Here is a 25,117-nt window from a genome sequence, read left to right as displayed (position 1 = left end):
TTTAGATAGGGGATAAGATGTTTAGGGGTGGAGTACCTCTTTTAAAGTGGTACTCTGGGATAAGAAAACTAATCACTTATCCGAAAGATAGGGGATATGTTTCAGATGGTGGGGGGGCCCCGGCAGTCAGTGGCCAGGGGGGCGTGTCAGACCACCGCATGTCAAACCACCCGGCAGCCGACACGCCCCCTCAATAAGTTTCTATGGGAGAGCCGGAGCGCTGCATTTGGCAATCTCTGCCGTAGAGATGTATTGAGAGGGCGTGTCTGCCGCTGCGTCATGTGGTGCTCAAAACGCGTCATGTGGTGCTCAAAACGCGCTATTTCAGCAAAGAGTCAAGGGCCCTGTACGGGAGATCGCTGGGGCCCCAGAAGTTGGACCCCCACACGATCTGAATCAATCAGCAATTTTCTAATATAGTTTACGTATCGATTCCTGACCAGTGAACAGGAACAATCTTTACATGGGGCCCTGTTCACTTAGAGCAGTGTTTCCCTACCAGAGTGCCTCCAGCTGTTGCAAAACTACAACTCCCAGCATGCTCGGACAGCCTTCGGCTGTCCGGGCATGCTGGGAGTTGTAGTTTTGCAACAGCTGGAGACAACCTGGTTGTGACACACTCACCAGGAAAAGCTCTTGGTGTACCTGTGATATGTACCCATATAATTTTGGGCTATGTATACCAACGCATTATACACTGGAACCCTATGGAGGTAATGGGGGAGATTTATCAAAAACTGCAGAGAAAATGTTGTCCAGTTGCCCATAGCAACCAATCAGATCGCTTCTTTCATTTTTCACAGGCCTTTTCAAAAGTGAATGAAGCGATCTGATTGGTTGCTAGGGGCAACTCAGCAACTTTTCCTTTGGACAGGTTTTGATAAATCTCCCCCAAATATGCGCACTGATGCCCACCTTGTGGCTCTCCAGCTGTTGCAAAGTTACATTACCCAGCATGCCATGCCATGCAACAGCTGGAAAGCCACAGGTTGGGGTACACTGTTGTATGAATATATTTTTCTGTGCACTGACACATTAAAGGGGTACTCCACTGGAAAACTTTTTATTTTTTGTTTTTTTCAGATCAACTGGCTCCAGAAAGTTAAACAGATTTGTAAATTACTTCTATTAAAAATTCTTAATCCTTCCAGTACTTATCAGCTGCTGTTTAATGCAGAAGAAGTTCTTTTCTTTTTGAATTTCTTTCCTTCTGACCAAAGTGCTCTCTGCTGACGCCTCTGTCCATGTCAGGAACTGTCCAGAGCAGGAGAAAATCCCCATAGGAAACATATACTGCTGTGGACAGTTCCTGACATGGACAGAGATGTCAGCAGAGAGCACTGTGGTCAGACTGGAAAGAAATTAAAAAAAGAGAAAATAACTTCCTGTGGAGCATACAGCAGCTGATAAGTACTGGAAGGATTAAGATTTTTTAAGTAGAAGTACTTTACAAATCTGTTTGACTTTCTGGCACCAGTTGATTAAAAAATGTTTTCCAGCAGAGTACTCCTTTAAAGGGGTACTCCGGTGAAAAACTTATTTTTTTATTTTTTTTAAAAATCAATTGTGCCAGAAATTTAAACAGATTTGTAAAGTACTTCTATTACAAAATCTTAATCCTTCCTGTACTTATTAGCTGCTGAATACTACAGCGGAAATTCTTTTCTTTTTGAAACGCAGAGCTCTCTGCTGACATCATGAGCACAGTGCTCTCTGCTGACCTCTGCTGTCCATTTTAGGAACTATCCAGAGCAGCATATGCTTGCTATGGGGATTTCCTTTTACTCACGACAGTTCCTAAAATGGACAGAGGTGTCAGCAGAGAGCACTGTGCTCATTATGTCAGCAGACAGCTCTGTGTTTCAAGCGGAAAAGAATTTCCACTGTAGTATTCAGCAGCTAATAAGTACAGGAAGGATTAAGATTTTTAAATAGAAGTAATTTACAAATCTGTTTAACTTTCTGGCACCAGTTGATTTAAAAAAAAAAAGTTTTTCCCCCGGAGTAAACCTTTTAATAACACCTACAAATAATTTTATAACCCCTCAAAATCAGTACAAGACCACAAATTGAAATAGAACAATTGAAATACAAATTTTACTACATAATTTCAGTCATGGTACATCCTGAAAATTATTTTTTTTAAACCATAAAGAGGAGAGAAAACTGAGGAAGCTGCAGGAACGGTAACAGGAATAAATAATAAATTACAATATAGAACAAGCAATAAATAACAAAATAGCAAGTAATACATAATATATAACTATAAATATCAAACAACAAAAGATTAGCAATTAGCGAAAGTAATGAATAAATAATAACAAGTAAGTAATAACAACAAAAATAACAAGAAATAAATATATAATAATAATAAACAACAAGTAATAAATAACAAAATGGCAAGTAATACATAATCTATAACTATAAATAAATATTAAACAACCAAAAATTAGTAATTAGCAAACATAATTAATAAATAATAAGTAATAACAAGAAATAAATGTATAATAATAATAATAATAATTAAGCAACAAGTAATAAATAACAATAACGAACAAGCAATAAATAAATAACAAAATGGCAAGTAATATATAATAAATAACAAGTAACGTAATAAATTAAATAATAAAAATACTAATAAATACGGTAAGCAACAAGTAATAAATAATAAACAAATAAGTAATAAATAACAATGAATAATAACATCTCAGTAGATAATTACCAGAATATAAATCACCACAACCTAAAGTGCATTATACAAGGAAATGGCTCAAAAATAAGACTTTTTTTTATGTGCATGCAAGTAAAGTGTGCCGAGCAAACAGCCGAACACATAAGATAACATAAACGTCTCAGCAAATGCAATCAAATAAACATGAGAAAAAAAACAAACAGTCCAAAGTGAACAACTACTGAATTACCGGCACTCTAACACAAAGGATGCACCCCCAACGCATGTTTTTGTTTCCCTTCATCAGGGGGTGCAGTGATACATTGTTTAGCTGACAAAGATGATCGAATCAACAGTAAGAGTCCTTATATCTGCATCTAATGAATGGGCCATCTATATGCTTGGTCTTAAAAAAAAAAAAAAAAAAAAAAAAAACTGTGAATCAGCCATTGATTCATTTGGTCTTGAAAAAGTCCTTCCGCTTTCCAAGTGTTTCGATTCCCTGTAGAACTGTTGATTACCACAACCTTGCAGCGGTGTGGAGAGGAAAAAGAACACTTTCCTGGCGCTTGCTAGATGTTGGTCAGTAGAAAGGACTCCAAACTTCAGGGTAGTTGTATTGAAACAGCGTTTTTATTAAACTGGGATGATAACGCATTTCAAGGGGAATAGAACCCCTCTTCCTCAGGTCGGGGGTAAACATATAACAATGGCTTCCTTATATCCGTACAAGCTGGAGAAATGCCCGCAAAAGCACTTATGGCCCGGGGGCAGGGCAAGTGACGTAATCTTAGTTCTGCATACCGCCCCAGAACCCCGGGTACGGACAGATACGAGCTGCTGCTGGTATCCACGCCCGCCAACATAGGCGATCATCGGTGTTGTGCTCGGAGCGCAACACAACAAGGTGAGCAGTTTCTTTGCACACTTACTCACTCTTGTTATCACAAGATAAAGGCACAGTATATGTCCTTTTTTTTTTTTTTTTTTTTGTCCTTATACAAAGTTGTGATTCCCTGTAGAAGTCTGGTATGAACAATCCTTGGAGACCTCAGAATCTCATATCTGACTTCTCTGGGCAAACGGAACACTTGGAAAGTACTTTTTCAACACCAAATAGTAAATCGATGGCAGATTCATTATATTCGGATATGGTTGTCTTACTGTAGAGCAGTATTTTCCAAACAGGTTGCCTTGAGCTGATGCAAAACTACAAATCCCAGCATGCCTGCATGGCAACAGGAAGTCAGCTGATGGCCAGTCCGCTGAGTACGGAATCCTGTAAGGTCTAGCCATAAGCTGGATCTCACAGGCTGAATATCGGTGTAATACTGACAAGTATGCTATGCTTGTCAGGGTAATACTGACAAGTATGCTATGCTGCGGTGCATATGTACTGCAACATAGTATAACAGGTAAAAAGTATAAAAATAAAATGTTATTTTAATAAAGTGTAAAAAAAAAAAATGTAGTGAAATAAATGCCCCTTTCCAAATAAAGCCCTGTATTATTGCCAAAAAATTTATAAAAAATAACTATACATAATAGGTGTTGACACATTCAAAGTGACTTGTACAATAAAACGATAATGTTATTTAACATGGCAACTCAAAAAAAGAGAAAAAAAATTTAGATTTAGTTGTGAAAAGTAAAAAGAACATAAAAAGCTATATAAATTGTGTATCACCATAATCGTACCCCCAAAATCATTTTCACAATATTTTTTTCACAATGTTTTTCACAAAAACGACTGCATGTATTAAGAAAATGTACCACTAATTTAAAGTACAATATATAGCGGGGGAAAAAAATTCTTGGAATCTCTTCGCTCAGTAAAAGCATTCCAAAATTAACACTTAAAGAGATGCATCAGATTTTAAAAAGTGGGGCTTGGTCGTTGAGGCAAAAACAGGCAGCATCCTTAAAGGGTTAAAGGGGTACTACGGTGAAAAACAATATATATATATTTTTTTTAAATCAACTGGTGCCAGAACGTTAAACAGATTCTATTTAAAAAATGTAAACCTTCCAGTACTTATCAGCTGCTGTATACTACAGAGGAAGTTCTTTTCTTTTTGCATTTACTTTCTGTCTTACCACAGTGCTCTCTGCTGACACCTCTGTCCATGTCAGGAACTGTCCAGAGCAGGAGAGGTTTGCTATGGGGATTTGCTCCTTTTTCTGGACAGTTCCTGACATGGACAGAGGTGTCAGCAGAGAGCACTGTGGTTAGACTGGAAAGAACTACACAACTTTCTGTGGAGCATACAGCAGCTGATAAGTACTGGAAGGATTAAGATTTTTAAATAGAAATAATTTACAAATCTGTTTAACTTTCTGGCACCAGTTGATTTAAAAAAAAAAAAAAAAAAAATTTCACCCGAGTTCCCCTTTAACCCCTTAAGGACTCAGCCCATTTTGGCCTTAAGGACTCAGACAATTTAATTTTTACGTTTTCATTTTTTCCTCCTCGCCTTCTAAAAATCATAACTCTTTTATATTTTCATCCACAGACTAGTATGAGGGCTTGTTTTTTGCGCGACCAGTTTTCCTTTGTAATGACATAACTCATTATATCATAAAATGTATGGCGCAACCAAAAAACACTATTTTTGTGGGGAAATTAAAACGAAAAACGCAATTTTGCTAATTTTGGAAGGTTTTGTTTTCACGCCGTACAATTTATGGTAAAAATGACGTGTGTTCTTTATTCTGAGGGTCAATACGATTAAAATGATACCCATTATTATATACTTTTATATTATTGTTGCGCTTAAAAAAAATCACAAACTTTTTAACCAAATTAGTACGTTTATAATCCCTTTATTTTGATGACCTCTAACTTTTTTATTTTTCCGTATAAGTGGCGGTATGGGGGCTCATTTTTTGCGCCATGATCTGTACTTTTTTTTTGATACCACATTTGCATATAAAAAACTTTTAATACATTTTTTATAATTTTTTTTTTTAATAAAATGTATTAAAAAAGTAGGAATTTTGGACTTTTTTTATTTTTTTTCGTTCACGCCGTTCACCGTACGGGATCATTAACATTTTATTTTAATAGTTCGGACATTTACGCACGCGGCGATACCAAATATGTCTATAAAAAATGTTTTTTACGCTTTTTGGGGGTAAAATAGGAAAAAACGGACGTTTTACTTTTTTATTGGGGGAGGGGATTTTTCACTTTTTTTTTACTTTTTACTTTTACATTTTTTTACATTTTTTTTTACACTTGAATAGTCCCCATAGGGAACTATTCATAGCAATACCATGATTGCTAATACTGATCTGTTCTATGTATAGGACATAGAACAGATCAGTATTATCGGTCATCTCCTGCTCTGGTCTGCTCGATCACAGACCAGAGCAGGAGACGCCGGGAGCCGCACGGAGGAAGGTGAGGGAACCTCCGTGCGGCGTTATGAATGATCGGATCCCCGCAGCAGCGCTGCGGGCGATCCGATCGTTCATTTAAATCGCGAACCGCCGCAGATGCCGGGATCTGTATTGATCCCGGCACCTGAGGGGTTAATGGCGGACGCCCGCGAGATCGCGGGCGTCGGCCATTGCCGGCGGGTCCCTGGCTGCGATCAGCAGCCGGGATCAGCCGCGCATGACACGGGCATCGCTCCGATGCCCGCGGTTATGCTTAGGACGTAAATGTACGTCCTGGTGCGTTAAGTACCACCTCACCAGGACGTACATTTACGTCCTGCGTCCTTAAGGGGTTAATGAGGTTTATGTAGTCATAGGGGCGTGTGGCATCCCAAAGTGGTTACAGTGTAATCGCGCCTACTCATTATCTAATCATGCCTACTTAAACATAAGAAATGTTTCCCAACCAGTGTGCCTCCAGCTGTTGCAAAACTACAACTCCCAGCATGCCCAGACAGCCAACGGCTGTCTGGGCGTGCTGGGAGTTGTAGTTTTGCATCAGAATAATGCCCAGCACGATTGTGTTGTGTATGAGGTGTAGAAAATTTTCACAGTAAATCTGCCATGTTTGAACGCAGCTTAACCCTTCTGCTGACCATGATCTCTCTTTATCGTCCAGTCCGTATCTCCTGCTCCCGGGAAGACGACCTGCTCTCTCTCCAGTCTTTCCTGTCTCCCCTGCAGACCCTCGCGTTCTCAGGCTCCATTCGCATTTTCCACTCGGGGGCGACACCTCAGGAGGCCGGGGGTGGCACAGGCTGGGCTTCCGGAGAAGTGACTGATGACTGCCATGTTTACATGAACCTGAAGGTTAGTGGATGGAAGGATTAACCCGTTCTCCTCCATCACCGTATCACTCTTCACCCGCACCTGATGAGGAAAGCCTCATCGCTTTCAAAATGCGTCAATAAATCCTTTTATCTCTTACACTGCTGCCTCCGAGGCGACCTAATCATCGGTCTGTACACCAAAGCATCTTTTCTTGTACACTGCACTTGGATTCCCTTACATCTTGTCATATACCGGGGTTCTCACTTATGTTTTGTAATCTAATTCATGTTTCGGTTTCTCTCTACTCTTGTAATCTCTGCTTGTTGTCATTGAATGGAAACGTTCTTGTTTACATCCTGAGAGTTTCCTGATCACTGGTGCAGGACTCCTAAGACCATGTTCACACAACAGAATTTCTGAACAGAATCCGACGGAAACATTTTTGCCTGGAAATTCCGCCGCAACAGAGTCCTATTGCTTTTAAAGGGGTACTCCGGTGGAAAACACATTTTTTTTAAATCAGCTGGTGCCAAAAAGTTCAACAGATTTGTAAATTACTTCTATTTAAAAATCGTAATCCTTCCAGTACCTATCAGCTGCTGTATGCTCCAGAGGAAGTTGTATTTCTTTCTGGAATTCTTTTCTGTCTGACCACAGTGCTCTCTGCTGACACCTCTGTCCATGTCAGGAACTGTCCAGAGTACAAGTAAATCCCCATAGTAAACCTCTCCTGCTCTGGACAGTTCCTGATATGTACAGAGGTGTCAGCAGAGAGCACTGTGGTCAGATTGAAGAGAATGCCAGAAAGAAATACAACTTCCTGTGGAGCATACAGCAGCTGATAAGTACTGGAAGGGTTAAGATTTTTAAATAGAAGTCATTTACAATTCTTTTTAACTTTCTGGCATTAGTTGATTTAAAAAAACAAAAAAACATTCCACCGGAGTACCCCTTTAGTGAACACGGTGGAATTTCAGTGCAAAGACATCTGCTGCAGAAATACCAATTCTGTCCTCTGCCAAACGAATAGACATGTACATTTTTTCATCAAAAAGCATTGCGGTCTATGGAGACGGCACATTTCAGAGCGGTCCTAGTGCCGGCATGTTAGATTTGGCGCCCGCTATTTGCAGGATGTCCGCCCATGTTTTCTGAGTGGACGTTTGGCAAAATTTCTGCCGTGTTAACATGGCCTTAGAGTAAGCAGGGCTCCTTTTTGTGACAAGTCCTGCACCAGGGAGAGCAGGACAGGATTTCAGTGTCTGTTTCTAGAGATACAGTGACCCCCCCCGACCTAGGATGGCCCCAACATACGATCATTTCAGCATACAATCACTCTCAGAGGCCATCACATGTTGAAGGCAGCATCAACATACGATGCTTTTGTGTGTCTGGGGGCCATCGCATAAACGGCTATCCTCCAGCGCAGACTGCTTCAGCTGCCACCGGATAGCCGTTTACGGTGCCTCGTGTGGTCCGCTGACGATCACTTACCTGTCCTCGGGGCTCCGGCGCGTCCTCTTCGGGCTCACCTGCATCGTCGGCGCTCTCCATCGTCGTCATCACGTCGCTGCGCTCGCCGTCCCGTCATCCAATAGGAGCGGTGTGCGGAGTGACGTGATGGCGGCGACGGAGAGTGAGGATGCCGGGGAAGCAGAGGCCTTGCCGGAGCGTCGGGGACACCCCGGGGACACGGCAACCACAATGGAAGATGACATCCAGGGCAGCGGTGACGAGCGGTGATGGTCCGGAGCGGCGGGGACACGTGAGTATAACCTCCAATACCAGTGGTCTTCAACCTGTGGACCTCCAGATGTTGCAAAACTACAACTCCCAGCATGCCCGGACAGCCGTTGGCTGTCCGGGCATGCTGGGTGTTGTAGTTTTGCAACATCTGGAGGTCCGCAGGTTGTAGACCACTGTCCTATACTTTACATTGCACGGATCCCTCAACAAACGATGGTCCATTTGGAACGGATTACCATCATATGTTGAGGGACCACTGTTTTGTAGATGAAAACCTAAGTACATTATAAAGTTGCAGAAGCTTCACTTATAGTTAAATGGAAAACAGTCCAGAGCTTGAGGTGCAATTAAATATAGAAGAGGCTTTATTGAGGCACATACAGGAACAAACAGGATACACATGCCGACACGTTTCGGATTAACTCAGATCCTTACTCATGGCTCAGCCATGAATAAGGATCTGAGTTGATCCAAAACGCGTCGGTTTGTATCCTGTTCGTTTGTTCCTGTATGTCCCTCAATAAAGCCTCTTCTATTTTTAATTGCACCTCAAGCGCTGGACCATTTTCCTTTTCACTTTGCTGCTAAACTGGAGACGCTGCCGGCTGGATTGTGCGCAGAAGTGTGTGTGAGTGGAAGGTGTCAGCTGTCCAGTTCCAGATTAAGCTTCACTTATACGGCGATGAAGCTGAAAGCTCCTATGAGGTCTGAATTATCTTATCATTGCTGGGTTCTTCTTACCTAGGGATTGGTGGATCCATCCTCAGAGCTCCACAAGCTGCAGTCTAAACTGAAGAGGTTAGAGGTCCAGATGAAAGGGAAGAAGAAAGAAGAGGAGGAGGAGGTGGAGGTAGGTGATGGGGAGGTCGTCCTGGCTTATTCCTCTCATAACATTATACGTGTCTTGTCCTTTAATGAAGCTCTGCAGAAATAGTTTTTTGTTACATAGTACAGCGTTTTCTATTATTAGAGAATATTGTAGAGGCTTCTGTGTATGCCTTGTGCTTACCTGTTTTAGCTGATGTGGCAGGCATGGGGTTTTAAGATGGTGCAGAGTTTGATCACTGCACCTGGTCATCTAATTAGGCTCCTGGCACTGGAGGTCAACTTTTAGACACTTAAGTGGGTTGGGGTCAGTTCACATTATTCACAGTTTTGATGCTCTTTCTTATTCAAGGTTTGTTTTTTAGAGAAATATTGCCATGACTTACAATCCCAATTGAGGGGTTTTATGAAGATTTTGAAGTCATAAGGCTGTGTTTACTGCATTTTAGCTATGTGAACACATCCCCAGGGGTGGTGTATAACTACTATCCTGAACCTATAGAGATAGCAGCAGTATACCGGTAGAGCTAAAGTAGAGGGGTATAACTACTATATATCCTGATCCCATAGAGATAGCAGCAGTATACCGGTAGAGCTAAAGTAGAGGGGTATAACTACTATATATCCTGATCCCATAGACATAGCAGCAATATACCGGTAGAGCTAAAGTAGAGGGGTATAACTACTATCCTGAACCCATAGAGATAGCAGCAGTATACCGGTAGAGCTAAAGGAGAGGGGTATAACTTCTATATATCCTGATCCCATAGAGATAGCAGCAGCAGCAGCAGCAGCAGCAGTAGTATACAGATAGGATGGGGAGGGGGTCTGTTAGCTGTCAGACGAGATCTAATAGGTGATTATGTTATCATGTAAAGTCAGCTGACCCAGGACTAACCACTTTCTCTCTCAGAAAATCAGTGTTTAATGTTTCAATCAAACTGGTGATCACATGACCCAGTTACAGTAATGAAATGCATAGATGCAGCTGTGTGGAAATAAAACAGATGACGCTGTACGACTAGCTATGGTGAGTGTGCATGATATGGGCGAAAAAAAAAAAAAAGTGCGGGAGCGCTTCACAATACTACCGCAGCCCACGCCAGGCCACAAAGTGTATACAGGAACAGCCAGGTAGCATTCATAAAACATTATGTGCAGTAGACAGTCTTTCCTGTGTCCAGTGCCACTGCCTCTGTATAGTAACAGTCGGGTACCTGTATACCACTACTGCTTATGTGTAGCCCTAGTTCTGTGTATAGTAACAGTCGGGTACCTGCATACTGTTACTGCTTATGTATAGTCCTAGTTCCTGTGTATAGTAACAGTCGGGTACCTGCATACTGCTACTGTTTATGTATAGTCCTAGTTCCTGTGTATAGTAACAGTCGGGTACCTGCATACTGCTACTGCTTATGTATAGCCCTAGTTCCTGTGTATAGTAACAGTCGGGTACCTGTATACCACTACTGCTTATGTATAGCCATAGTTCCTGTGTATAGTAACAGTCGGGTACCTGCATACAGCTACTGCTTATGTATAGTCCTAGTTCCTGTGTATAGTAACAGTCGGGTACCTGTATACTGCTACTGCTTATGTATAGCCCTAGTTCCTGTGTATAGTAACAGTCGGGTACCTGTATACTGCTACTGCTTATGTATAGCCCTAGTTCCTGTGTATAGTAACAGTCGGGTACCTGTTTACTGCTACTGCTTATGTATAGCCCTAGTTTCTGTGTATAGTAACAGTCGGGTACCTGTATACCACTACTGCTTATGTATAGCCCTAATTCCTGTGTATAGTAACAGTCGGGTACCTGTATACTGCTACTGCTTATGTATAGCCCTAGTTCCTGTGTATAGTAACAGTCGGGTACCTGTATACTGCTACTGCTTATGTATAGCCCTAGTTCCTGTGTATAGTAACAGTCGGGTACCTGTATACTGCTACTGCTTATGTATAGCCCTAGTTTCTGTGTATAGTAACAGTCGGGTACCTGTATACCACTACTGCTTATGTATAGCCCTAATTCCTGTGTATAGTAACAGTCGGGTACCTGTATACTGCTACTGCTTATGTATAGCCCTAGTTCCTGTGTATAGTAACAGTCGGGTACCTGTATACTGCTACTGCTTATGTATAGCCCTAGTTCCTGTGTATAGTCATATTATACTACCATTGCTTATTTGTAGTACCTGTATAGAAGACTGCCTGTGTATAGTACTACTCCCTGTGTATAGGGAGTACATGTATACTGCTACTTCCTGTGTATAGTACCCTGTCGTTCATCTTATTGCTCAGATATCTTATCATTTTTATTTTTATTTTTTTCTTTTCTTTAGGAGAATTCTCTGCAGACAAAAATCTCAAGAGTAAAACGTATAATAAAGACCTTGGAGCAGATGTCCTAGGAGGGGATGATATACTCCGCACTGATTCGCTGTATGACCAGAGCGCGCTGCACCACTGCCGAGGTGACGCCATAAGATTGTCCTCTCTATCACCCGCTTGGCCTTTTCCTGGTCTTCCTTTTTCGTCACTGTGTTTATATTGTAAAAATTAGAATTCTAATACATTTTATTTATTTAAAATTTCTTGACATCAGAGTTTTTATCTATATTTTACCCCTCTGTCTCACAGTAGAACATACAACAATCTTCCATCTTGATTCTAGATGGATAGAAGAATCTTCTTCATTTTCTATCCATGTGGAAGCGGTCAGTGAAGAACCATTCATATCAGATTTTTGGGGGGTGTCGCTGGTTTGCTTTCCAAACCCCCCCCCAAAAAACAAATGGACTGTAGGTCACTAGTAAACTAAGGCCGGTCCTTTTATATTAATGGCCCACCACAGTACATTGGCCTATCCACTGGTGCCGTCCTGGTGACACATCAGTAAAAATGTGATAGTTTTTTTAAGGATTAGGAAGGAAAAACCGGGCAATGCAGGGTACTCAGCTAGTTTTTTAATATAATGGAAGATCGGGGGAGGGGGGGGGGGGGGGAGGGGGCAGCACCCTCTGCAGGCAAACTACCATTATTTACCTCCTCACTGCACAGAATATGTGCAATATCGGCAGATATATACTTGGAGTGCTCATGGGTATACCCAAAAGTGGGAAATGTCAAGCTGATTTAGCTAAAATACCTCAAGATTAAAAGGAGACATACTTTCTTCGATGTGCTGGACCAAGGGGGCATTGAAGGCCACCGCACCACCTGACCATAAGCAAATTATCCCCCCTCCCCTCCAGAGAAGCGCCCAGTTTCATATGCTTATGTGGAGATTTCCGGGCCATTACGAGATCACTGCTGGAGGCCCTCAGAGCTAATGTGCTCTAATACGGAGAATATATAAGGCTTTTCCCTTTTGAATTGGCCAGATCACAGATCACCATTCATACACCTGAAGATCTGGGAAAAGTCTCACCAGCACTGGGCATCACACCCGTGAAAGTACCGTCCTGGTGCCATATGCAAGCACTGGGCATCACACCCGTGAAAGTACCATCCTGGTGCCATATGCAAGCACTGGGCATCACACCTGTGAAAGTACCGTCCTGGTGCCATATGCAAGCACTGGGCATCACACCTGTGAAAGTACCATCCTGGTGCCGTATGCCATCACTGGACATCACTTCTGTGAAAGTACCGTCCTGGTGCTGTATGCCAGCACTGGGCATCACACCTGTGAAAGTACCATCCTGGTGCCGTATGCCATCGGGGGGGGGGGGGGGGGTTGGAAAGCAAACCAGCGACACCCACCAAAAATCTGAAAGTACCGTCCTGGTGCCGTATGCCAGCACTGGAGGCCCGGCCATCGTTGCCTAGGTTGGAACCTTGGAGGCAAGTTGTTCACACAAAGACCTCTAAAGCAAGGAAGACATCGATGATATTTATGCCACCACCAACCTGACTTTTTCTGGATCCTTTCCTGTGGTTTTCTTTAAACTATATGAGGCACCGATCCTGTTTGGACCACTCGGTTACATCACCCTTGTTTGGGACTTTGCCTACTGTGTGTAAGACTGTTCTATGGCTGGACACATCTCACGTCCAGCCCTGGCTAATAACTCACCGCTGACATCTTTTTGATGTGTCAAATGTTTTTAATTACAGAAAAACTTTAATTTCTGACCTACATTTAAAATTGAGACACAAACTACTTCCCTTCTGCCTCCCACAAGGAACTTGTTATTACCCCCCCCCCCCCCATAGTCTTACTATGATCTTAGAAATGTCACTGTATAAACCATTGTTTCGCAAAGATACTTAAAGGGTACTCCGCTGCTCAGCGTTTGGAACATATTGTTCTGAACACTGGAACCGGCACCAGTAGCTTGTGACATCATAGCCACGCCCCTCATAAAGTCATGCCCCGCCCCCTCGATGCAAGTCACGCCCCCTCCCATAGACTTGCATTGTGGGGGCGGAGCGTGACATCATGAGGGAGCGGGTCTATGGCGTCACGAGCTACCTGCGTCTGCTCCAGTGTTGGGAACAGTTTGTTCCAAACGCTGAGCAGCGGAGTACCCCATTAATAACCTCTCCACTTTATCCACCACTCCCCCTATTGTGTTTCACCTTTTCTGACACGTCTATCATGGAACTTATATTCCCCTGTGTATAGTTTGCTTAGTTGATGACTGAGTTGATCTTTGTATCTTTTAATGCCTTAATGTGCCTAAAAAGCAGCTCCGTGCTATAGAACGTCTCCACAAATGATATGCTTCACTGATTTGTTTTTTTGAGGACCCACTTTAATGTCTGGCAGGGTTCCAAAGCTTTCTCAAAAGCATTTCTCCTACTGGTTCCGTTAATGGGATCCTACTTCCGCCTCTAAGTAAATCCATAGGATGAGGGATAAGATGTCTGATTGGAGCCCCCTGCGATCTCTGTTGCGGCACCCCAGACATCCTGTGCGCGGAGCCAACTTAGCTCCATGCCGGATGACTGGCGATGCGGGGCAGAGGCTTGTGACGTTACGGCCGCGCCCCACTGGTGACGTCATATCCATGCCCCTCAATGCAAGTCTATGGGAGGGGGCGTGACTACCGTCACGCCCCCTCCCATAGACTTGCATTAAGGGGGCATGGCCGTGAAGTCACGAGCCTCTGGAGCTGCACCCGACGCTCTAAACGAACACCGGGTGCAGCAGGAGCATCACGGGGGGTCCCCAGCAGCGGGACCCCTGCGGTCAGACAACTTATCCCATATCCTTTGGATAGGGGATAAGATGTCTGGCGGCGAAATATACCTAATACAACAATACTCTGACTCTAAGGCTAGAGTTCTTTCAGTGAGAGTGCTCTTATTCTCAACCCCATTGACTTTAGCCAATGTATACACCCTAAACCAGGCTCCGGTCCCTTACTTTCTAGGAGTCCTTGTTGACCTTAAACTGTTTACCGAGGGCCCAATATTTTTTGTAGGTGGCCTCAATGTTACTCTCAATGCTTTATTAGACACCTCTTAAAACAAAAAAATATTTATGAGGTTTCAATTCGCAAGCTGCGTCCTAAACTACATGAGTTGGACTTGATTGGCTCTTGGAGACATGTGACCTTGATTACTCCTTTTTCTCCAGTGTCCATAATTCACCCCAACTGGATTATATTTTCCTCTATAAGCCCCGCTTACTCTCTCTCACCACTGCGGGTATTGACCTTATCACTATCTCCCATCATGCACTTGTTTTGCAGAGGAAATGGAGATGGCGCCTCAGCGGATGACAGCTGTATAACCAATCCGAAAAACACAATTTTTCTCCTTTTTGAGATAAATGCCAACTTTCTTACATTGGCACCAATGGTTTTGGAAACACACAAATCCTTTATCCTTTAGTGTCGTTATATTCTGGGGCGATACATTTAAGAAGACCTGCCGAAAAGAGGTGGACTTCCTGTTATAGAGGACCTGAGTCTGACCCCCAATTGAGGGAATCATTAATTTTAATAATGGGAGTGATGGGTTTGGTTATGCATTGTATTTGGTCTCAGAATGGACTGAATTTCCACGAAAGCCACCCTTGAGAAATGTATTCTTCTAGACACCTTTATCGGATCCATCTTCTCTCCATCTACACAGCCTTCTAGCTCTGTGAAGGTCTATGACAAGCTTTTTTTCCCTTCACAAAACAGGGAGTTAGTTTTTTGTTGTTATAAAGAAAAATTGGTTAAAAAAATGGTGTTTACAATATTTTCTTTTATAATGTTATAATAATAACAACATTTAGACCTTCATGGAAGACATTTGAGAATTTATGTAAGTTATCCAGTCTCGCCTGAATATTAGCAAAGCCTGGAATACAATTCAATACTGAAAATGCACTTTATAAAGAAGAATATACATTTCTGTCTCTAGGGGCGCAGGGAAAGAGCTTTCAGTCAAGTTTGGTTGGCGCTGGGCTCCATCCTGTTGGTATCACAGTAATTGAACCAACTTCAAGAGGTATGAAGAAAGAACGGAGCACACACCATGTTGAAGATAACTTCTATTCTTAATTGCGTCAATTCGGGGTGTGCGGTGAGAGGGTAGGGAGGGTGGATGGGTACTTCGGGGGAACCTCTGGCTTCGAGGTTCCCCCAAAGTACCCGTCCACCCTCCCTACCCTCTTACCGCACACCCCGAATTGAAGCAATAAAGAAATGAAGTTATCTTCAACATGGTGTGTGCTCCGTTCTTTCTTCATATCTCTTGAAGTTGGTTTATCTGCATGAATTGTTACACACGTGAGCACTACTGAATATTGCCTTAAGGGGAAGTTTGTGAACGCAGGTGCAGAGGTCCTGGAAGCCGAGTACGGCAGTGAGTCTTTTTTGTCTGGCGCTGCCGGTATATACACATTTCTGTAGTGTGGTTTCTATTACAGTAATTGATTTATTGTTTCTGTTCTTTCAGATTGCCTTAATGGACATTAATCTATCTGATTCCTAATAATATTCTCTCCTCTATCACAAATAATGTTCTCCTCCCCCATCACAGATAATGTTCTCTTCCCCCATCACAGATAATGTTCTCTTCCCCCATCACAGATAATGTTCTCTTCCCCCATCACAGATAATGTTCTCTTCCCCCATCACAGATAATGTTCTCTTCCCCCATCACAGATAATGTTCTCTTCCCCCAGCACAGATAATGTTCTCTTCCCCCAGCACAGATGGTGTTCCCCCTCCCCCAGCACAGATGGTGTTCCCCCTCCCCCAGCACAGATGGTGTTCCCCCTCCCCCAGCACAGATGGTGTTCCCCCTCCCCCAGCACAGATGGTGTTCCCCCTCCCCCAGCACAGATGGTGTTCCCCCTCCCCCAGCACAGATGGTGTTCCCCCTCCCCCAGCACAGATGGTGTTCCCCCTCCCCCAGCACAGATGGTGTTCCCCCTCCCCCAACACAGATGGTGTTCCCCCTCCCCCAACACAGATGGTGTTCCCCCTCCCCCAACACAGATGGTGTTCCCCCTCCCCCAACACAGATGGTGTTCCCCCTCCCCCAACACAGATGGTGTTCCCCCTCCCCCAACACAGATGGTGTTCCCCCTCCCCCAACACAGATGGTGTTCCCCCTCCCCCAACACAGATGGTGTTCCCCCTCCCCCAACACAGATGGTGTTCCCCCTCCCCCAACACAGATGGTGTTCCCCCTCCCCCAACACAGATGGTGTTCCCCCTCCCCCAACACAGATGGTGTTCCCCCTCCCCCAACACAGATGGTGTTCCCCCTCCCCCAACACAGATGGTGTTCCCCCTCCCCCAACACAGATGGTGTTCCCCCTCCCCCAACACAGATGGTGTTCCCCCTCCCCCAACACAGATGGTGTTCCCCCTCCCCCAACACAGATGGTGTTCCCCCTCCCCCAACACAGATGGTGTTCCCCCTCCCCCAACACAGATGGTGTTCCCCCTCCCCCAACACAGATGGTGTTCCCCCTCCCCCAACACAGATGGTGTTCCCCCTCCCCCAACACAGATGGTGTTCCCCCTCCCCCAACACAGATGGTGTTCCCCCTCCCCCAACACAGATGGTGTTCCCCCTCCCCCAACACAGATAATGTTCTCTCCTCCCTCTTTACAGATAATGTTCTTTCCTCCCCCGCATTGCCCAAAACAATGCCAGAAGCACATAGATTGAGAAATGACAAGCTCGGTTTTGTCTTAGAAATACTCAGAGTTTAGGGAAAAAAGATCAATGAATTTTGGACCAATAATGGCATCTGAGAATGTAGATTTAATGCCTCTTATTAATACATGGTTTTAGAGAGTACATGGTTTACATGAGAGTAATGACTGGGATATAACATTACCAGGGTCCTCTTTATATAGGAAACACAGAGAAGGCAAGAAAGAGTGAGGAGTGGCCCTGTATGCGAGAGAGAGAATCAAATCTAACCTAATACAAGTGCGACCAACATAGTCAGTTTGGGTTACGTTGCAGTTTGGGAATCACACAGTAACTCGTGTAGGTGTCATTTATAGACCGTCTGGCCAAGTAAAGGAATTAGATGATCTACTAGTGGAGAAAATTGCTAAAATGACATTGAAGTTATTATGGGAGACTTCAATCTTCCTGATGTGAACTGGGAAACCAAAATAGCTAGTTTGGCCAGGAGTACAGATATTCTTCATTCCATACAACAAGTAGTTGAGGAGCCAACCCAGAAGGAGGCCATTTTAGATTTAGTATTTACAAATGGGGGTTTGTGATCTAGTGATCACCAGTCAGTGTTATTTATTATATGAACAGGGAATCACACCTCACAAAAAGAAAAGCTGTAGATTTTAGAAAAAACTACTTTTCTAAAATGACCTTAGTGGTAAATGAGTCACTGTCGGACTGGAACAGTTTCAATGGAGTCCAGGAGAAATGGGACTAAAAAGTTGTATTATTTACGGCAACAGATAATTGGGTTATACTTGTCAGTAAAAGCAAAAAAGGGAAGAGACCTCTGGTACTCTGCAAAAGTGGCCAAAAGCATAAAAACAAAAAGCAAACATTTAGTGATTATAAAAAAAAAACAGAGCAATGAAGATAGGGAAATCTACAAGATTAGGCAGAAAGAGGCCAAGCAAGTTTATAAGAACTTCTAAAGCATAGGCAGAAGAGAAACTAGCTCAGTCTGTAAAAAGGAGAGACGACATTCTTCAGATATATTAATGAAAAAAGGAAATTAAAACAAGAAATAACTAAATTATAAACAGAGGAAGGAATTATATACAGGGTGGGCCATTTATATGGATACACCTCAATAAAATGGGAATGGTTGGTGATATTAACTTCCTGTTTGTGGCACATTAGTATATGTGAGCAGGGAAACTTTTCAAGATGGGTGGTGACCATGGCGGCCATTTTGAAGTCGGCCATTTTGAATCCAACTTTTGGTTTTTCAATAGAAAGAGGGTCATGTGACACATCAAACTTATTGGGAATTTCACAAGAAAAACACTGGTGTGCTTGGTTTTAACGTAACTTTATTCTTTCATGAGTTATTTATAAGTTTCTCTTTGTTTGCAGCCATTGACATGTCGTCGAGGTTAACATGTGAGGAGCGGATAGAAATTGTGTTGATGTCTGGTGAACACAGTAACTGGGTCATTGCAGCAGATTTCAATGCAAGACACCCTACGAGACAACCCCTCTCCCATGATACAGTTAGCAAACTGCTTGCTAAGTTTCGTGAAACTGGTTCAGTGTTGGATTTGCCAAAATGTGGGCGCATGAAATCTGTCACTAATGAAGAAACAGTGGCTGTCCTAGCTTCATTCAGCAAGAGCCCACAGCGTAGCACTCGCCGCATGTCTTCGTGGATATTAGCTACTCACAAATGGCACCCTTACAAACTCCAGCTACTGCAACATCTCAACGAGGATGATCCAGATCGGCGCACTGAATTTGCAGAATGGGAAAAACAAAAATTGGAACAAGACCCTCAGTTTATGCAGAAGATTTTGTTCAGTGATGAGGCAAACTTTTATGTGAATGGTGAAGTTAACAAACAAAACCACTGCTATTGGTCTGACACTAACCCACATTGGATAGATCCCTCCAAGACTGTTGGAACACAAAAATTGATGGTATGGTGTGGTATATGGGGTACAAAGATAGTGGGGCCATTCTTCATCAATGGAAACCTCAAGGCCACTGGATATGCGAAATTGCTACATGATGTGTTTCCCTCTTTATGCAGTTGGATTCAAAAAGTTGGATTCAAAATGGCCGCCATGGTCACCACCCATTTTGAAAAGTTTCCCCCCTCACATATACTAATGTGCCACAAACAGGAAGTTAATATCACCAACCATTCCCAGTTTATTAAGTTGTATCCATATAAATGGCCCACCCTGTAGAAGAGGATAAATGACTAGCAGTTTTAACAGAGGGAAATGAAGGAAAAGGACCTCATTTAGGGGGAGAAGACTACAAAATCTTTTGAAGCATGTGTCTATACAGAGGAAGAGGTTCTAAGTTAGCTGTTTAAAGTCACAGGGGCCTGATGACATACACCCAAAGTTATTAAAAGAGCTTAGCGATGTATTAGCAAAACTGTTAACAGATTTATTTAACTTATCACTGGTAACAGTAGTCATCCCAGAAGATTGGAAATTAGAAAAAGTTTGTGCCCATTTATAAGAAAAGTGATCGGGAGGAATCCGGCAACTATAGGCCAGTAAGTCTGACATCAATAGTTGGAAAATGAATGAAACCCTACTTAAAGATAGGATTGTGGAACATCTAAAATCCCATGGATTGCAAGATGAAAAGCAACATGGGTTTACTTCAGGGAGATCATGTTAAACCAATCTTATTGATTTTTTTGACTGGGTGACTAAAATAATAGATGGCAGAGAGGCAGTAGACATTGCATATCTTGATTTTAGTAAGGCTTATGACACTGTCCCACATTGAAGACTTTTCAATAAACTACAGTCTTTGAGTTTGGACTCCCAAATTGTTGAGTGGATTAGGCAGTGGCTGAGTGACAGACAACAGAGGGTTGTAGTTAATGGAGTATATTCAGACCAAGGTCTTGTTACCAGTGGGGACCTCAGGTGAGTAGACTATATAGTGGCTGAATGACAGCCTGGAGTTTGTGGCAGCATGAGGAGAACATATGGTGGCAGTATGAGACAGCCTGGAGGTGGCATCAGGAGTCCTGAAAGTGACCCAGTAACAGAGTGGTGCGATGGGTGGCAATACCAGTACCCGGTGTCGAAGGTGGTGGAAAAAAGGAGAACTTGGCATCAGATGTGTGGCATCAGGTGGGTGGCAGGATCAGAATAGTAGCTGAGGCAGGTGGGCAGAAAAAAAACGGTCTATTTTGTAAAAGTGTTAGTGTGAACAAGTGTATGTATTGAGGATATGCATTACGTAAAAAACTTAATGATTCCCTTCTTGGCAGGTGTTGCTCGCCAAAGGGTGGCCCCACACCAGACCCTCTCTATATTTCCCCCTACAAGCACTGCCATTTCCCAGGGTTTTTAGGTGGAAATAGGGATTGGTTCCTGTGTGGGGCCGCCCTTTTTAAGACGAGTAACGCTTTCCTCGAAAAGGTGGAAGGGAACAACGTATTGTCCATTGTATCAGGTGGAGGTAAAAACTTCCCCTGTAAGGCCCTACTCTCGCCCTATTAATTCCCATCTTGGCCAGTGTTACTCACCCTAAAAGGGTGGCCCCACACAGAAAACTCTATCTATTTCTACCTAAAAACCCTGGGAAATGGCAGTGTTTGTAGGGGGAAATATAGAGAGGGTCTGGTGTGGGGCCACCCTTTTTAGGGCAAGTAACACTTGCCAAGAAGGGAATTAATAATGCGAGAGTAGGGCCTTACAGGGGAAGTTTTTACCCCCAGCAGTTATAATGGACCATACGTTGTTCCCTTCCACCTTTTACAGGTCTTCGCATCACATCTATACTTGATGGTGTAGGTGGCACATGTTGTTTTTTGCACACCTTTCCTTTTGTTTGATTTCAAAAATGTTTGGGGTCCATATATTTTATCCTAAGAATATCATTAAAAGTTAAGTTTTAGCTAATGCATATCCTCAATACTTACTTGTGGTCTGATGCAGAGGGATGTCTGTAACTGGGGAGCAGCACCTTAAACATGTTTTGCACTATCCATATTTGTGAAGTGTCGGTGTGGCACCATGGTCAATCTACTCTAAAGTTTATAGAAATAAATTGGATCAGCTCACGCACTGTTATTAGAGTCCAAACATCCAGCACAACCTCTCCTCGTGGAGCCCGAAAACAAAGCACTGAGGCTGGGTCCCGAGGTGTACTAATTGCAGACAAAGAAACATGGTTTCCGGCTCCCGACTTAGAGTAAAAATTTTCAAGCTTTATTCAATATCAGATTAAAATCCAAAAATATAGCATAAGAAAAAAGGATAAAAAGAACACTCACGAAACGCACCAACGCATTTCGACTTATTTCTAAGTCTTAGTCATAGCAACTACTAATAGAAAAGACCAGCTTAATATACTTTATGCCAAGACAACCACTTCCTGAACATGGGACTGCCCTGAATCTACTCTGAAGGCATTGGTGGGTGGAAATCCTGGCTGATCCATGCCTGATCAATCTTCACAAAGGTCAGTCTCTCCACATTTTTCGTGGACAGACAAGTTCTTCTTGGGGTTACTATGGCCCCCGCCACACTAAACACCCGCTCTGATGGCATACTACTGGCCGGGCAGGACAGCTTTTCCATGGCAAACTCTGCTAGTTGCGGGCCACAAATCAAGTTTGGTGGCCCAGAAGTCCAGCGGATCTTCAAGGTGTGTTGGCATGGTCATTTCAAGGTATGCCATCACCTGCTGGTTCAGGACTATCTGCTGCTGATGAGTTATATTACTATGCGGATGAAGGAAGCTACTCATCAGCGATTGTAGACTCAGGCTGCTGCTGATGGAGCTGGTACTGCTCCTGCCATCCCACCCCTCCCCAGCAACCATGGCAGTGGACGGTGAGCACAGAGGGCCTCCCGACCTGCGAGAGGATGGATGATGGCACAGATAGGCATCGGCCAACTGACTACATTGGATGTCTCTGTAGTAGGTCAATTTGTCCTCCTTCCCAGTGGGTGTAAAAAAGGCCCCCATTTTGTGGCGGTAGCAAGGGTCCAATAAGGTGGAGAGCCTGAAGCCATCCCGCTGCCGAATGGTGACAATTCACCAGTTGTGCAAATGACTCGTAGGGACTCCCTGCCTCCATCTCCATTGCATACTGCCACAGTGTGTCTGGGTCCTCTGTCTCGCCTTCCTCATAACCCTTTAGCTCCCCTAGCTGCTCCTCCCCTCCTGTCAGATGACTAGAAAAAACGCCCATCTTGCGAAACCTAAACTGTGCTCCACTGTGCCCCTCCTCCTCCAGTTCAGTCCCCACTGGGCTCATGTGGCCGTGAGATGTAGGCGCCATGTCTCCAGTGCCCTGACTAGCCATCGTTTCCAACACGTGTTGTAGGAAATGAAGCAATGGAATGACGTCGTTCATCCTGTAATCCTGGCTACTGCCTAATAATGTGGCTTCCTCAAAGGGACTGAGCAAATGGCAGATGTCCCGTATGAGCTGCCACTAGTTCACATTGAAGTTACACAGGGGAGTCCCCGTATCCGCTTGGCTCATTAAGAAATCGGTGATGGCTTTTCTCTGTTCGTATAGTTGGTCCAACATATGGAGGGTGGAATTCAAACGTGTGAAAACATCGCAAATCAGACTATTTTGGTGGATACCATTCTGACGCTGCAGCTCAAGGAGGATGTGCTTTGCAAAGTTTCCTTCCCATTGTTAGGATGTCTTGCAGATGGAGGGAACACTTCAGGAACCGCTTGACAACCAGATTGAACATGAGTGCCATGCAGGGCTCATGTCTCAGGCTTCCTTGTCGCAGCACAGACTAGATGTTCTTCCAGTTGTTGGTCACCAAGGTTCCCATTTCCAGTTTTTGTTGAGTAAGCCATGATGAATGACTTTTAGAAGTTCCTCCCTTGTGTGACTCCGTTCGCCAAGGCAAACCATGTGAAGAACAGCGTGACACGGCCGTGCCCTGCACACATGGTATGCGGAGGGGCACTGAGACTTGTCTGTGCAATGGAGGCTGAGGAGGCAGAGTCACACATTGTCACAGGACCAACGGCCTGAGAGAGTGGAGGTGGAAGTGGCGTGACCTGTCCATTTTGCTGCTGTGGCTGTACAGGAACCACATTTACCCAGTGGGCTGTAAAGGACATGTATTGTCACTGACCGTAGTTAAAGCTCCAAAAGCTGCCGTGCACTTGGGTAAACACTAACAGGCTCAAGGACTGGCCCACCTCTTGAGTCCACTACTTGAAAAGAGAGGGACTGCAGCACCAGCAAATTGGACAGGGGCACATTTAACTTCTGTGCTGTTGAATGAGTGGGCACATACTGTTGTCTCTTGGACATGGCTATGCCGATGGATTGCTGGCGGAATGACTAACTCGAAGTAGGAGGAGCAGGAGCATCTGGATCGACAGGAGATGTGTATGAGACACAGCTCCCTTCGGCTGAGGTGGCTAAGAGGAAGCAGCGTGCCACTGGGTGATGCAGCAGGCCGGATCACCACATCAGAGCCACGGTTCTCCCAGGCCGCTTGTATGGTGGCGCAGCATATGTTGATGCAGGGACGTGGTGCCAACATTAGAACCCTGGCCACACTTCACCTTCTGCCGACATATCTTGTATGTGCCCATGTTAACCTCCTCCGGATGCTTGATGAAAAACTGCCACACCGCCGAGTAGCTGAATTTCCCACCAACAGCCTGCACTGATTGACTGCTACTGCCGCCGACTGCAGGAAGGTAGCACGTCACTGATGGCATCCTCAGGTTCCGGAGCCGTGACATCACAATGCTCCGGCCCCATGATCGCCAGTCATCAGACCCGGAGTGAACATGCTCCGGGGACCGATGGTAATGGGGTGCTGCGTGCAGGATCACGGGGGTCCCCAGCAGCAGACCCCTGCGATCAGGCATCTTATCCCCTATCCTTTGGATAGGGGATAAGATGTCTTAGCGCCGGAGTACCCCTTTAATGGGAACAAAATGGTACACCACTTAGATGTACGTACGTGGTATGCACTTATGAGGGGAGGACAATGTGCTCCAGTACGCTTAAAACATTATTTGTCTACAACACTAGCAGTACACACCAGTGCTGCAGCACACAGTCGCTGTGTACTTCACCCAAAATTGCACTCTCTCTCGCAATCTCACTCCCTTCCCTATCAGTGCTACTAGGCTGGATTTGGGCTTGAAGTGAATTGCTGCTGTAAAAAAGCTTTTCACTGCAACACACACTGCTCTCTGTCCCTCTCTGCAATAGAACGCTGATGGGACTGGGAGGTGAATCACTGCTGTAAAAATGCTTTTCTGTGTAACACACACCTCTCTCTCTCTGTCCCCCTCTCTCTGCAATAAAAGGCTGAAGTGACTGGCCGCAAGACGGCTGCCGATGATATAGGGCTGTGACATCACAGGGGTGACTGGCTGCTGATAGGCTGCATGTGATTCAGGGTCATCCTGCCTACCCTTGTTCCCGCCTTCCCAGGATTCCTTGCCCCATGTCCTCACATGGGGATCTGCCATTTTAGATGCCCTGGAGCCTGTACCGTATTCAATGGGGTTTAATTAACCAATCGTGTGTGT

At 44.1% G+C, this 25,117-nt stretch overlaps 1 protein-coding gene across 5 annotated transcripts in view; it reads left to right on the top strand.

The window, feature by feature from the left end:
* Positions 1-12,045, top strand: part of VARS2 (valyl-tRNA synthetase 2, mitochondrial) — a 102,854-nt gene extending 90,809 nt beyond the window's left edge. For all 5 annotated transcript variants that reach the window (XM_056539194.1, XM_056539195.1, XM_056539191.1 and 2 more), the window contains exons 28-30: positions 6,732-6,922; positions 9,375-9,479; positions 11,797-12,045. In XM_056539194.1, the coding sequence (XP_056395169.1) occupies positions 6,732-6,922; positions 9,375-9,479; positions 11,797-11,865 (365 nt within the window). In that variant the 3' untranslated portion in view covers positions 11,866-12,045. The remainder of the gene's footprint in view (positions 1-6,731; positions 6,923-9,374; positions 9,480-11,796) is intronic.
* The last annotated feature ends 13,072 nt before the right edge of the window (positions 12,046-25,117 follow it).

This window comes from Hyla sarda, chromosome 9 (genome assembly GCF_029499605.1).
Source record: "Hyla sarda isolate aHylSar1 chromosome 9, aHylSar1.hap1, whole genome shotgun sequence".
Classification (NCBI taxonomy): Eukaryota; Metazoa; Chordata; class Amphibia; order Anura; family Hylidae; genus Hyla; species Hyla sarda.
Note: the sequence above shows the minus strand (reverse complement) of the source record. Positions and strands in the feature narration are given on the sequence as shown.